Below are 14,260 nucleotides of genomic sequence, written 5' to 3'. Positions count from 1 at the left end.
ACATCAATAGAGGACCATCTACCCTGGTTATAGATTCAAACCCTAACTCTATGCACATCCATAGAGGACCATCTACCCTGGTTATAGATTCAAACCCTAACTCTATGCACATCAATAGAGGACCATCTACCCTGGTTATAGATTCAAACCCTAACTCTATGGCCAGACATCCATAGAGGACCATCTACCCTGGTTATAGATTCAAACCCTAACTCTATGCACATCAATAGAGGACCGTCTACCCTGGTTATAGATTCAAACCCTAACTCTATGCACATCAATAGAGGACCATCTACCCTGGTTATAGATTCAAACCCTAACTCTATGCACATCCATAGAGGACCATCTACCCTGGTTATAGATTCAAACCCTAACTCTATGCACATCAATAGAGGACCATCTACCCTGGTTATAGATTCAAACCCTAACTCTATGCACATCAATAGAGGACCATCTACCCTGGTTATAGATTCAAACCCTAACTCTATGCACATCAATAGAGGACCATCTACCCTGGTTATAGATTCAAACCCTAACTCTATGCACATCAATAGAGGACCATCTACCCTGGTTATAGAACCACAGGCTGAACACTCCCTGTTCTGTCCTCAAGGCAAGCCGAGACACATAGAACAATACACTACATGGCACCCTATTCAATATATTATACACTACATGGCACCCTATGTTATATATTATACACTACATGGCACCCTATTCAATATATTATACACTACATGGCACCCTATTTAATATATTATACACTACATGGCACCCTATTTAATATATTATACACTACATGGGCCCTATTCCCTATATTATATATTATACACTACATGGGCCCTATTCCCTATATTATACACTACATGGCACCCTATTCAATATATTATATACTACATGGGCCCTATTCAATATATTATACACTACATGGCACCCTATTTAATATATTATACACTACATGGCACCCTATTCAATATATTATACACTACATGGCACCCTATTTAATATATTATACACTACATGGCACCCTATGTTATATATTATACACTACATGGCACCCTATTTAATATATTATACACTACATGGCACCCTATTCAATATATTATACACTACATGGCACCCTATTCAATATATTATACACTACATGGCACCCTACTCAATATATTATACACTACATGGCACCCTATTCAATATATTATACACTACGGGCCCTATTCAATATATTATATACTACATGGGCCCTACTCAATATATTATATACTACATGGCACCCTATTCAATATATTATACACTACATGGCACCCTACTCAATATATTATACACTACATGGCACCCTATTCAATATATTATACACTACGGGCCCTATTCAATATATTATACACTACGGGCCCTATTCCCTATATCATACACTACATGGGCCCTATTCCCTATATTATACACTACATGGGCCCCTATTCCCTATATTATACACTACATGGGCCCTATTCCCTATATTATACACTACATGACCCCTATTCCCTATATTATACACTACATGGCACCCTATTCCCTATATTATCCACTACATGGCACCCTATTCCCTATATTATCCACTACATGGGCCCTGTACTATGAAGGGAATAGTGGGCCATTTAGGATGCAGCCGTAGTGATGCCTGGAGGTGTGTTGACGCTCAGCAATACATTGTAAATGAACCTGTCAATGCAGGAAGTAAGTAACACCGTGTGAATCACAGAGGTTAGTTTGGAACGAAGAGAAATAATTATCATTTCGGGTTGGGAGACATTAAATCAAGGAGGCTTGACTGAATGAAATGCCACCTCAACTTGGATTGAACATACCCCTGCGGCTCCTCATTCGCTTCAAATGAAGATGTCTGTTAATTCATGTCAGTAGTGAAGAGCATTTTGTCAACATGAAAACGGGCAAATTGTATGTTGGAATGAATCACACATCTTCCATGTAGAGTGAAAGCGCTGTACCTTGTGTCTTGGTGCATGGAGACTGTGTCAGTGTGTCGTTTGCCAAACTGTTTCCTGTTTCTGCAACACTTCTATGCATCAGCTTGGCTGAAACACCGTTCAGTTTCACTTGTTTGTCACAAACATGAGACCTACCACGTCTGGTGGTTTGAGTGACATCACTCATTACTGTCCAATCAGAGGGCGGAGTGATGATGATGATGATGATGATGTGGCGATGGGGCATGGCGGTGTGAGCAAAGCATGATGGGGACAGTTGCTGCAAGGCGTCTTGGGTTTTGAAGTTTTTCCATCTTTGTTTGTTTGTTTATTGGGTCATGATGATAATGAACCAACCAGCTCGTCTAACAGGAACTTTCTATGTTATTATTCTACAATCAAACCATTTCTCTTTGACATACTGCTTGAACACATTCTACACCTGGAACAATTCTCATGTTCATGAGCGTACCTTGTATTTCTTATCTCACCTTGGAAGTTCATCACCATAACCCCCCTTTCTCCCTCTCTGGCCTCTCCCCCTCCTTCATCTCCTCCATCTCCTCCATCTCCCCCCTCTCCTCCCTTCTCTCTCCCCCTCTCTCTTTTCTCTCGGTCCCCTCCCTCCTCTCCATCTCCCCCTCTCTCCCTCCCCCATCTCCCCCTCTCTCCCTCCCCCATCTCCCCCTCTCTCTTTTCTCTCGGTCCCCTCCCCCATCTCCCCCTCTCTCTTTTCTCTCGGTCCCCTCCCTCATCTCCTCCCCCGTTGTCTCCTCCACCCCCCTCCAGGCCACCATTATGTCCGGCAGCAGTCTGAGTCTGAACCATGACCCTGCTCCTCTGAGGAGCCACCTGGGTCGGCAGGCCAGCTTCCAGGAGCGCAGCGCAGCCCGGCCGCAGTACACCCAGTCCTCGCGCTCCAACACCCTGCCCAGCGACGGGGGGCGCAAGGCCTTCGCCATGAGGAAGATGAAACAGGAGATGAATGACGTCATGTCGCCCACCCCCGTGGAACTGCACAAGGTAACGATGATAAACCACCACCAAGGTCCTCCAGGGCCCACCAAGTCCCTCCAGGGCCCACCAAGGCCCTCCAGGGCCCGAGTACTGCTGCTTTTCTTTACACTGTTTACAGGGTGCCGTCTTTCGGATGGGACGTTAAACGGGTGTCCTGACTCTCTGAGGTCATTAAAGATCCCATGGCACTTATCGTAAGAGTAGGGGTGTTAACCCCGGTGTCCTGGCTAAATTCCCAATCTGACCCTCAAAACCATCATGGTCACCTAATAATCCCCAGTTTACAATTGGCTCATTCATCCCCCTCCTCTCCCCTGTAACTATTCCCCAGGTCGTTGCTGCAAATGAGAACGTGTTCTCAGTCAACTTACCTGGTAAAATAACGGTAAAATAAATAAATAAATAAAAACATCACTTCATTTCATGGAACGTCAGAGGGGTTAAAAACCCTGAGAAGGTTTAGAAAGTGCTGATGCATCCTAAGTGTCTGTGTGTCTTCAACTTGAGCTTTTTGACAACTTCATTTATGATGAAGCTCTGGTACTGACACGTTATGACTGTCAGCAGACAAAGCCTGTCATCCAGTCTATCAATCACGTTATGACTGTCAGCAGACACAGCCTGTCATCCAGTCTATCAATCACGTTATGACTGTCAGCAGACACAGCCTGTCATCCAGTCTATCAATCACGTTATGACTGTCAGCAGACACAGCCTGTCATCCAGTCTATCAATCACGTTATGACTGTCAGCAGACACAGCCTGTCATCCAGTCTATCAATCACGTTATGACTGTCAGCAGACACAGCCTGTCATCCAGTCTGTCAATCACGTTATGACTGTCAGCAGACACAGCCTGTCATCCAGTCTGTCAATCACGTTATGACTGTCAGCAGACACAGCTTGTCATCCAGTCTGTCAATCACGTTATGACTGTCAGCAGACACAGCCTGTCATCCAGTCTGTCAATCACGTTATGACTGTCAGCAGACACAGCTTGTCATCCAGTCTGTCAATCACGTTATGACTGTCAGCAGACACAGCTTGTCATCCAGTCTATCAATCACGTTATGACTGTCAGGAGACACAGCTTGTCATCCAGTCTATCAATCACGTTATGACTGTCAGGAGACACAGCCTGTCATCCAGTCTATCAATCACGTTATGACTGTCAGCAGACACAGCCTCTCATCCAGTCTATCAATCACGTTATGCTGTCAGCAGACACAGCCTGTCATCCAGTCTATCAATCACGTTATGACTGTCAGCAGACACAGCCTGTCATCCAGTCTATCAAACACGTTATGACTGGCACAGCCAGTCATCCAGTCTATCAATCACGTTATGCTGTCAGCAGACACAGCCTGTCATCCAGTCTGTCAATCACGTTATGACTGTCAGGAGACACAGCCTGTCATCCAGTCTATCAATCATGTTATGACTGTCAGCAGACACAGCCTGTCATCCAGTCTATCAATCACGTTATGACTGTCAGCAGACACAGCCTGTCATCCAGTCTGTCAATCATGTTATGACTGTCAGCAGACACAGCCTGTCATCCAGTCTATCAATCATGTTATGACTGTCAGGAGACACAGCCTGTCATCCAGTCTATCAATCACGTTATGACTGTCAGCAGACACAGCCTGTCATCCAGTCTATCAATCACGTTATGACTGTCAGGAGACACAGCCTATCATCCAGTCTATCAATGAACTGCATGATTAATACAGGTTAAATTATTCATTGATAGTTGAGGACATTATTGACTGATTGTGCAGGTGAGTCTGTTGAAGGAGTCGGACCTTGAAGACTTTGGCTTCAGTGTGTCGGATGGCCTCCTGGAGAAAGGTGTCTATGTCAACAACATCCGCCCAGGGGGACCCGCAGAGGTCGTGGGGCTGAAGTCCTACGACAGGCTGCTACAGGTACTCACACACACACACACACACACACACACACACACACACACACACACACACACACACACACACACACACACACACACACACACACACACCTCCAGCGCCCGCATCTCTCTCTCTGCCACATGGCCTCAAACGGCACCATTTTGTTTCTCTCCGTCACCCACAAGCACTTTCAACATTTAGATAAGAAATCATTTGACCTTTCCACGAGTTTCTATTTCCTACATGTAGCTAAAGTTAGGAAGTATATATGGCTGTTACAGTTAGAGCTCCCTAAAGTAGATCTACACAGTTCATAGAACGTCAAATTATTTTTGTATTTTTTGGGGCACAAATTGACAGACAGAATTTGCCTAATTTCCCGCTGGTCTAAGTGAGGCTGACTTTGCAGAGAGAGTCGTGTTGATGGATAGATGATTCCCTCTCCAGGGAAGATATCAATCTAGTCAACGTGGCATTAGCATATGAAAAGAAAAGTTCTCTCATTATTCGCTGCTCAGAGAGAGAGAGAGAGACAGAGAGAGAGAGACAGAGAGACAGAGACAGAGAGACAGAGACAGAGAGACAGAGACAGAGAGACAGAGACAGAGAGACAGAGACAGAGACAGAGAGACAGAGACAGAGACAGAGAGAGAGAGACAGAGAGAGAGAGACAGAGAGAGACAGAGACAGAGACAGAGACAGAGACAGAGACAGAGACAGAGAGAGAGAGAGAGAGAGAGAGAGAGAGAGAGAGAGAGAGAGAGAGACGTTCCTTATCAGCTTTCCTCACGTCACTGTTGTTGTTTTTGAAAGCACAAACAAGGAAATCAACTACAATTTAGTCTGCTGACAGGTGAAAGTCAACCTGGGACGTTATTCAACTTTTATTTTGTCAAGTCACTGACAATGTTGTTTTTAAAGCACAAACACAAGGTGCTCAAGGAAATGAACTGCAGTTTAGTCCGATAGCCAAGATGCTACATTATTCAGCTTGTATGTTTATTGTGGGGTAATTGAAGGGTACATCAGTAAATATTAATCAGCTGTATACAGGAGCAGAGGGAGAGAACTTAAAAGCTTTGGTTTAAAAGCAAAACAAACCAAAAAAAGATGTTATATTTGTATTTCCTGAGGCTGAAAGCTTCACTTCAGGCTTGGCCTCAGAGCCGTTTCCTTTCATTTCAGTTAGAAGCCTACAAGATCAATACATCTCCTCTGTTCAAAGCTTCAGGTAAACGGTTTGTAAACCCAGTCCTGCTCTTCAAACATGAAGACAGATCACTTCAACCAAATATAAACCAGCGTAGTGGCAAACCTCTGCTCACCCGATGATGGTCAAACGTTTGGCCCCCCCGCGGGCCTCCAATCTGTGCCTGCTCGCTGGAAACTCCTAACTCAAGTCATTTCCTTTTGTTGCCTCTGTAACATCTGAGTTATAACATTCATTCAATGGACCTCAAAGCCTTTAAACCAAATATAAATAACTATTTCCTTTGTCTTTGGTTTCTCAGATCAACCACGTGAGGACCAGAGACTTCGACTGCTGTCTGGTGGTCCCTCTGATTGCCGAGTCAGGCAACACACTGGACCTGGTGATCAGCAGGAACCCTGCTTCCTCCAGAACCGGGCCCCAGTCAGGACTGAACCAGCTACCCACCGAGGAGTCTGTCATCAACTGGACCGAGCCGGGGGACAGCCTCTCTGGCCCTCCACCGAACCAGAACCACCATTCCTTATCCAGGATGGCTGCTGGAATCGGGGTGACTGGGATCGGTGTGGCGCTGGCCGGGGCTGGGCTGGATGATAGAGACCCCACTAAGACCTTATAGCAGACTGGAGGTCTGAAGGCCCAAGGCTCTCTGTCTGTCCCACAAAGACCTTATAGCAGACTGGAGTTCTGAAGGCCCAAGGCTCTCTGTCTATCTGTCCCACTAAGACCTTATAGCAGACTGGAGGTCTGAAGGCCCAAGGCTCTCTGTCTATCTGTCTGTCCCACTAAGACCTTATATCAGAGTGGTGGTCTGAAGGCCCAATGCTCTCCCTCTCCTTCCCCTGTGAGTTGTCCTCCCCCTGGTGCTACTGTAGAAAACCACTCTGATGAGACAGGGGTCAATATAAAATGGAGCCTTATTGCATGTGTAGGGCACTACTTCTGTCCAGAACCTGTGTGCAGGCTAACCCCTCACAGCTCTGGCTAAAAGTAGTGCACTACCTAGGGAATAGGGTGCTATTTAGGACGCAGTCAGACAGACAGTGTTCCTAGGTGGACGGTGGGGTCCGGGGCTGCTAAGTCAAAGCACACTGACAAAACTAAAAACTCCTTCCTCTGAGCCAGAGCATGAGCCACAATCACAAGAGGTTTCCTCCTCTTCCTCCCTCACACTGGGGACTATTGAGTACGGTACGCACCTCTACCCCAGGACTACAAAGAACTACAAAGATGGAGGCAACATCGACCACACTGACCTCTTGGAAAATACCAGAGACAAAAATAATAACAGTGATGAACTGAAACAATAGTGCCATCCGACCGATCCTCTCCTTTTGATTACCGCAGCTGGACAATAAAACAGGAACTCACTTCTGTTGTTTAAAACAAAAAAGACAAAAGAAAACACAATAAGATTTGCTGAACCGTTTACATGTGATGCTGGACTGGTCACTCTGTGTGTGTGTGTGTGTGCTCCACCGCTGTGTCGCGTCGTGACGGAGACAAGGCCAGAGTGATACAAACCCTCTATCTAGTTATTCTAGGGAGTCTCTCCCTCTCTCTCTCTTTGTCTCTATCGCTCTGTCCTCCATCTGTCATAGCTGGGTCTCACTAGCTCTCTGTCCTCCTTGTCCTCCTTCATCTGTCATAGCTGGGTCTCACTAGCTCTCTGTCCTCCTTGTCCTCCTTCATCTGTCATAGCTGGGTCTCACTAGCTCTCTGTCCTCCTTGTCCTCCTTCATCTGTCATAGCTGGGTCTCACTAGCTCTCTGTCCTCCTTGTCCTCCTTCATCTGTCATAGCTGGGTCTCACTAGCTCTCTGTCCTCCTTGTCCTCCTTCATCTGTCATAGCTGGGTCTCACTAGCTCTCTGTCCTCCTTGTCCTCCTTCATCTGTCATAGCTGGGTCTCACTAGCTCTCTGTCCTCCTTGTCCTCCTTCATCTGTCATAGCTGGGTCTCACTAGCTCTCTGTCCTCCTTGTCCTCCTTCATCTGTCATAGCTGGGTCTCACTAGCTCTCTGTCCTCCTTGTCCTCCTTCATCTGTCATAGCTGGGTCTCACTAGCTCTCTGTCCTCCTTGTCCTCCTTCATCTGTCATAGCTGGGTCTCACTAGCTCTCTGTCCTCCTTGTCCTCCTTCATCTGTCATAGCTGGGTCTCACTAGCTCTCTGTCCTCCTTGTCCTCCTTCATCTGTCATAGCTGGGTCTCACTAGCTCTCTGTCCTCCTTCATCTGTCATAGCTGGGTCTCACTAGCTCTCTGTCCTCCTTGTCCTCCTTCATCTGTCATAGCTGGGTCTCACTAGCTCTCTGTCCTCCTTGTCCTCCTTCATCTGTCATAGCTGGGTCTCACTAGCTCTCTGTCCTCCTTCATCTGTCATAGCTGGGTCTCACTAGCTCTCTGTCCTCCTTGTCCTCCTTCATCTGTCATAGCTGGGTCTCACTAGCTCTCTGTCCTCCTTGTCCTCCTTCATCTGTCATAGCTGGGTCTCACTAGCTTTCTGTCCTCCTTGTCCTCCTTCATCTGTCATAGCTGGGTCTCACTAGCTCTCTGTCCTCCTTGTCCTCCTTCATCTGTCATAGCTGGGTCTCACTAGCTCTCTGTCCTCCTTGTCCTCCTTCATCTGTCATAGCTGGGTCTCACTAGCTCTCTGTCCTCCTTGTCCTCCTTCATCTGTCATAGCTGGGTCTCACTAGCTCTCTGTCCTCCTTGTCCTCCTTCATCTGTCATAGCTGGGTCTCACTAGCTCTCTGTCCTCCTTGTCCTCCTTCATCTGTCGTAGCTGGGTCTCACTAGCTCTCTGTCCTCCTTCATCTGTCATAGCTGGGTCTCACTAGCTCTCTGTCCTCCTTCATCTGTCATAGCTGGGTCTCACTAGCTCTCTGTCTTCCTTGTCCTCCTTCATCTGTCATAGCTGGGTCTCACTAGCTCTCTGTCCCTTCATCTGTCATAGCTGGGTCTCACTAGCTCTCTGTCCTCCTTCATCTGTCATAGCTGGGTCTCACTAGCTCTCTGTCCTCCTTCATCTGTCATAGCTGGGTCTCACTAGCTCTCTGTCCTCCTTCATCTGTCATAGCTGGGTCTCACTAGCTCTCTGTCCTCCTTCATCTGTCATAGCTGGGTCTCACTAGCTCTCTGTTCCTCCCCCAGTGGTTTTTAAAGGTTTTTACAGAGAAAATATTAGTACTGCATCTGACTTCTTCCCAATGATTTTTAAGTATTAAGTTATTATTATTAAGTATTAACTATTTGACTTAAAAAAAAAAAAAAACATCTGGAAAATAGCACCATTTTTTAAACGTTAGCCCCATTTATTTTCTGAAGCCTGTACTGTCATCCTGCCTCTCGGAGACTGAGGAGGAGGATGTTGAAATGAAACCAGGACAGTCAGGCGTCCCCTTAGGCTTCATCACAATGCGTTTGGCAGCCGAGACAAGACGTAATGTGACGTCTCCTCTCCATGCATGTCACCAAGCTCACTGGTTGACCTAGAAGCATAATATATGAAACCCTTTAGAAGAGGATTTAAAAAGCTTTGCTTTGGGGAGAATAAAGAAGCAGGTTTATCTAGGCTACACGCAATTAGAAAGAAACAAAAACAAATGGTACCAACCATACAATCTGCAATTCCCAAACAAAATGGCGACTTCTCTGAATCCTAGAATACAGGAAGCACCTTATCCTTCATTTGGACATAAATCTATTTTCATAAATAGATGCAGAAGAGATGTTTTTTTTTACCGTACGGGGAGGTAATATATGCAAGGTGCTTCCTTACAGCTGCACTAGTAAAGGAGGAAGAACTGACTCCATGGTCCTGAGTCTGACTTGCTTGCATACAGTATGTGTGAAATAGGTACGCTAACACTGTGCTGTTACAGGAACCAGAAATAGAGTAAAAAAATAATAATTGTGATATCCAATTTGTAACTACTATCTTGTCCCATCGCTGCAACTTCCATACAAGGAGACGTGAAGGTCGAGAGCCATGCATCCTCCAAAACACGACCCTGGCAAGCCGCACTGCTTCTTGACACACTTAACCCCGAAGCCAGCCGCACCAATGTGTGGGAGGAAACACTGTACAACTGGCGACCGAAGTCAGCTTGCAGGCGCTCAACCCGCCACAAGGAGTCGCTAGAGCGCAATGGGACAAGGAAATCCCGCCCGGGCCAAACCCTCCCCTAACCCGGACAACGCTGGGCCAATTGTGCACCGCCTCATGGGTCTCCCGGTCACGGCCGCCTGTAACACATCCTCGGATGGAACCCGGGGCTATAGTGACGCCTCGAGCCCTGCGATGCAGTACCTTAGACCGCTGAGCCATGCGGGAGGCCCCAGAGAGAAAGTCCTACTACTTCAGAACATTGGACAGCACATTGCAGGTAGTTTCATCGGTCCCTGAAACTAACTACTACTTAGGAAGCTGCACCTATAAAACTGGGTTTAGAAAAACAACTTCCATATTATAGCAGTCATTTATCCTTTTAAAAACGACGTTCAACCAACCAGATATCAACCTTAATATCCCACCCTGAATAGTAACGTTACTGATTTAATTTATACCATCCAATCAAAATAACCCATTGATTTAAGGGGAGGGAAAAAAAGCATGAGGTAAAAATCTAAAACAACCCAAGTAATTCAAAACAGGTTTTCTATTTTGTATCCCACCACCCTGTACCCTATTTGAGTAAATATCAACTCATATGCTAATCTGTGTGATACTGGCGTTGTTTAAAGTATGTTTTTGTACGGTTCGTTTGTTTTTCCGAGGTTTGCCCCCCCCCCCAAAAGGCTTCAAATAATAACAAAGAATTTGTAATATAGAAAAGGACACTTGTTTGATGATGAGGAGAGATGCGAGGTGTATGTTGAAGGGTCCAGTGTAATGTCTTACCCTATAAATGGGAAGGTAACAAGGTAAGGCAACAAGATGGAATTCCAGTAGATTTTCCACTTCATAACATTTTTTTACTATTACAACAGAGAAAAATAATAACAGAGATCTGTTCAGAAGCAGGCTGACCTGTGACTAAAACAGACGTTCCCAACTGTGTACTTCATATAAACTAGTGGCTTTTTTTTGTTGACGAGTGATGTCACCTTTGTCTTCAGTGCTCACGCAACACCTGTCTCTTGCTTATAGAACTAGATCAGACTTGACATGTGGATTGACTTGAAAAATGGGGAAATACCATTCTAGGATTTCTATTTCTATGGTCTCACGTACAACAGCATTATCCGTCCTACTATACAACCAACCGCTCGATCTCTAATTTAGACAACGCTCTCCATCTCTCTCACTTACGCCATAGAGACTGTTTGAAAAGCCGTGTCGTCTCTAATGTTCACTTTCAAGTACTGTATTTATACATTGACAACACCCAATACACCGGATACTTAACTACTGAAATGGCTGACATCAAAATACACTGGATACTGAAAGGGCTGACATCAAATACACTGTATACTGAAATGGCTGACATCAAATACACTGTATACTGAATTGGCTGACATCAAATACACTGTATACTGAATTGGCTGACATCAAATACACTGTATACTGAATTGGCTGACATCAAATACACTGTATACTGAAATGGCTGCCATCAAAATACACTGTATACTGAATTGGCTGACATCAAAATGCACTGTATACTGAATTGGCTGACATCAAAATGCACTGTATACTGAAATGGCTGCCATCAAATACACTGTATACTGAATTGGCTGACATCAAATACACTGTATACTGAATTGGCTGACATCAAATACACTGTATACTGAAATGGCTGACATCAAAATGCACTGTATACTGAATTGGCTGACATCAAAATGCACTGTATACTGAAATGGCTGACATCAAATACACTGTATACTGAAATGGCTGACATCAAAATGCACTGTATACTGAATTGGCTGACATCAAATACACTGTATACTGAAATGGCTGCCATCAAATACACTGGAAACTCAGCTACTGACGTCTCAGCTACTGAAAGCGACCGACGTCTCAGCTACTGAAAACGACCGACGTCTCAGCTACTGAAAACGACCGACGTCTCAGCTACTGAAAGCGACCGACGTCTCAGCTACTGAAAACGACCGACGTCTCAGCTACTGAAAACGACCGACGTCTCAGCTACTGAAAACGACCGACGTCTCAGCTACTGAAAACGACCGACGTCTCAGCTACTGAAAACGACCGACGTCTCAGCTACTGAAAACGACCGACGTCTCAGCTACTGAAAACGACCGACGTCTCAGCTACTGAAAACGACCGACGTCTCAGCTACTGAAAAGGACTAACGTCTCAGCTACTGAAATGACTGACGTCTCAGCTACTGAAATGACTGACGTCTCAGCTACTGAAAACGACCGACGTCTCAGCTACTGAAAACGACCGACGTCTCAGCTACTGAAAACGACCGACGTCTCAGCTACTGAAAAGGACTAACGTCTCAGCTACTGAAATGACTGACGTCTCAGCTACTGAAATGACTGACGTCTCAGCTACTGAAATGACTGACGTCTCAGCTACTGAAATGACCGACGTCTCAGCTACTGAAATGACTGACGTCTCAGCTACTGAAATGACTAACGTCTCAGCTACTGAAATGACTGCACTCAGTTCAACCGTAGTGGCCCAACGGTAATATTTGACTACTTCAGTCACTGCTACTATTGTTGTGTTTTAGAGTTCAGTTGAATCTCAAGCCATCGCTGTGTCATAAACAGTGGTTTATTTCACCACAGATACAGTTCATTGCAGACATTTACACATTAAGTTTCTTTACAATTCACCTCAACGTTACAGAGAACAAGCTTTTGGACTTATGCAGACGAAACCGCGAGTTTAAAAAAATAAGCTCAGGTGGACTGGTCATTTTTCTGTTCTTAATACTGGAGTATACACTGCCAATTACCATAGTGGGGTCAACCATTTTCAATGTATGATACATTTAAAAAGAATCAAACTCACTGTTTTAAGTCCCTGAAAAATTGTATTTTTATTTCTAATGGACCGGTATTATGACCTGTAAAGTATTTTTGTACAAATTTAATACTTTGGTAGCATGATATTTATCGTCTATGTATAACTTATGGAATTCCTCCAGCTGTAAACCTTTGTATGGCCGAGAAAAGAGAAACAATAAAAAAAGATTTACAGAGTGGGAAAAAAACATGGCTGAGGTGATTTACAGAGTGGGAAAACAACATAGCTGAGGTGATTTACCGAGTGGGAAAACAACATGGCTGAGGTGGTTACAGAGTGGGAAAACAACATGGCTGAGGTGATTTACAGAGTGGGAAAACAACATGGCTGAGGTGGTTACAGAGTGGGAAAACAACATGGCTGAGGTGGTTACAGAGTGGGAAAAAAACATGGCTGAGGTGATTTACAGAGTGGGAAAAAAACAACATGGCTGAGGTGATTTACAGAGTGGGAAACAACATGGCTGAGGTGATTTACAGAGTGGAAACAACATGGCTGAGGTGATTTACAGAGTGGGAAAACAACATGGCTGAGGTGATTTACAGTGGGAAAACAACATGGCTGAGGTGATTTACAGAGTGGGAAACATGGCTGAGGTGATTTACAGAGAGGGAAAACAACATGGCTGAGGTGATTTACAGAGTGGAAACAACATGGCTGAGGTGATTTACAGAGTGGAAACAACATGGCTGAGGTGATTTACAGAGTGGGGAAACAACATGGCTGAGGTGATTTACAGAGTGGGAAAACAACATGGCTGAGGTGATTTACAGAGTGGAAACAACATGGCTGAGGTGATTTACAGAGTGGGGAAACAACATGGCTGAGGTGATTTACAGAGTGGGAAAACAACATGGCTGAGGTGATTTACAGAGTGGGAAAACAACATGGCTGAGGTGATTTACAGAGTGGGAAAACAACATGGCTGAGGTGATTTACAGAGTGGGAAAACAACATGGCTGAGGTGATTTACAGAGTGGAAACAACATGGCTGAGGTGATTTACAGAGTGGAAACAACATGGCTGAGGTGATTTACAGAGTGGAAACAACATGGCTGAGGTGATTTACAGAGAGGGAAACAACATGGCTGAGGTGATTTACAGAAAGGGAAACAACATGGCTGAGGTGATTTACAGAGTGGGAAACATGGCTGAGGTGAT

At 45.1% G+C, this 14,260-nt stretch overlaps 1 protein-coding gene and 1 long non-coding RNA gene across 3 annotated transcripts; both read left to right on the top strand.

Moving 5' to 3' along the window:
• Window positions 1–2,641: 2,641 nt before the first annotated feature.
• Window positions 2,642–8,594, top strand: LOC129864942 (glutamate receptor-interacting protein 1-like). Its single transcript, XM_055937281.1, has 3 exons — window positions 2,642–2,984; window positions 4,760–4,906; window positions 6,400–8,594. Exons 1-3 carry the CDS (start codon window positions 2,760–2,762, stop codon window positions 6,715–6,717), a joined length of 690 nt encoding a protein of 229 aa, XP_055793256.1. The 5' UTR covers window positions 2,642–2,759; the 3' UTR covers window positions 6,718–8,594.
• A 547-nt stretch (window positions 8,595–9,141) lies between these two features.
• Window positions 9,142–13,771, top strand: LOC129864943 (uncharacterized). 2 transcript variants are annotated; one of them, XR_008761288.1, is made up of 3 exons: window positions 9,142–13,497; window positions 13,600–13,633; window positions 13,696–13,771. It is a non-coding gene; the product is annotated as an uncharacterized LOC129864943 (long non-coding RNA). The 2 variants fall into 2 exon arrangements; XR_008761287.1 differs by having other exon boundaries at window positions 9,142–13,534.
• The last annotated feature ends 489 nt before the right edge of the window (window positions 13,772–14,260 follow it).

The sequence above is a fragment of the Salvelinus fontinalis genome, chromosome 11 (assembly GCF_029448725.1).
Source record: "Salvelinus fontinalis isolate EN_2023a chromosome 11, ASM2944872v1, whole genome shotgun sequence".
NCBI classification, from domain to species: domain Eukaryota; kingdom Metazoa; phylum Chordata; class Actinopteri; order Salmoniformes; family Salmonidae; genus Salvelinus; species Salvelinus fontinalis.
The sequence above is the reverse complement of the archived record's forward strand: the minus strand, read 5'-3'. Positions and strand labels throughout refer to the sequence as shown.

What these genes read in the sequence shown, in the direction of transcription:
- LOC129864942 (XM_055937281.1), top strand. Translation starts at nt 2,760, where the DNA reads ATGTCCGGCAGCAGTCTGAGTCTGAACCATGACCCTGCTCCTCTGAGG. An exon ending in CCCCCGTGGAACTGCACAAG is followed by an intron (nt 2,985 to 4,759) that starts GTAACGATGATA and finishes CTGATTGTGCAG; the next exon opens with GTGAGTCTGTTGAAGGAGTC. An exon ending in CCTACGACAGGCTGCTACAG is followed by an intron (nt 4,907 to 6,399) that starts GTACTCACACAC and finishes TTGGTTTCTCAG; the next exon opens with ATCAACCACGTGAGGACCAG.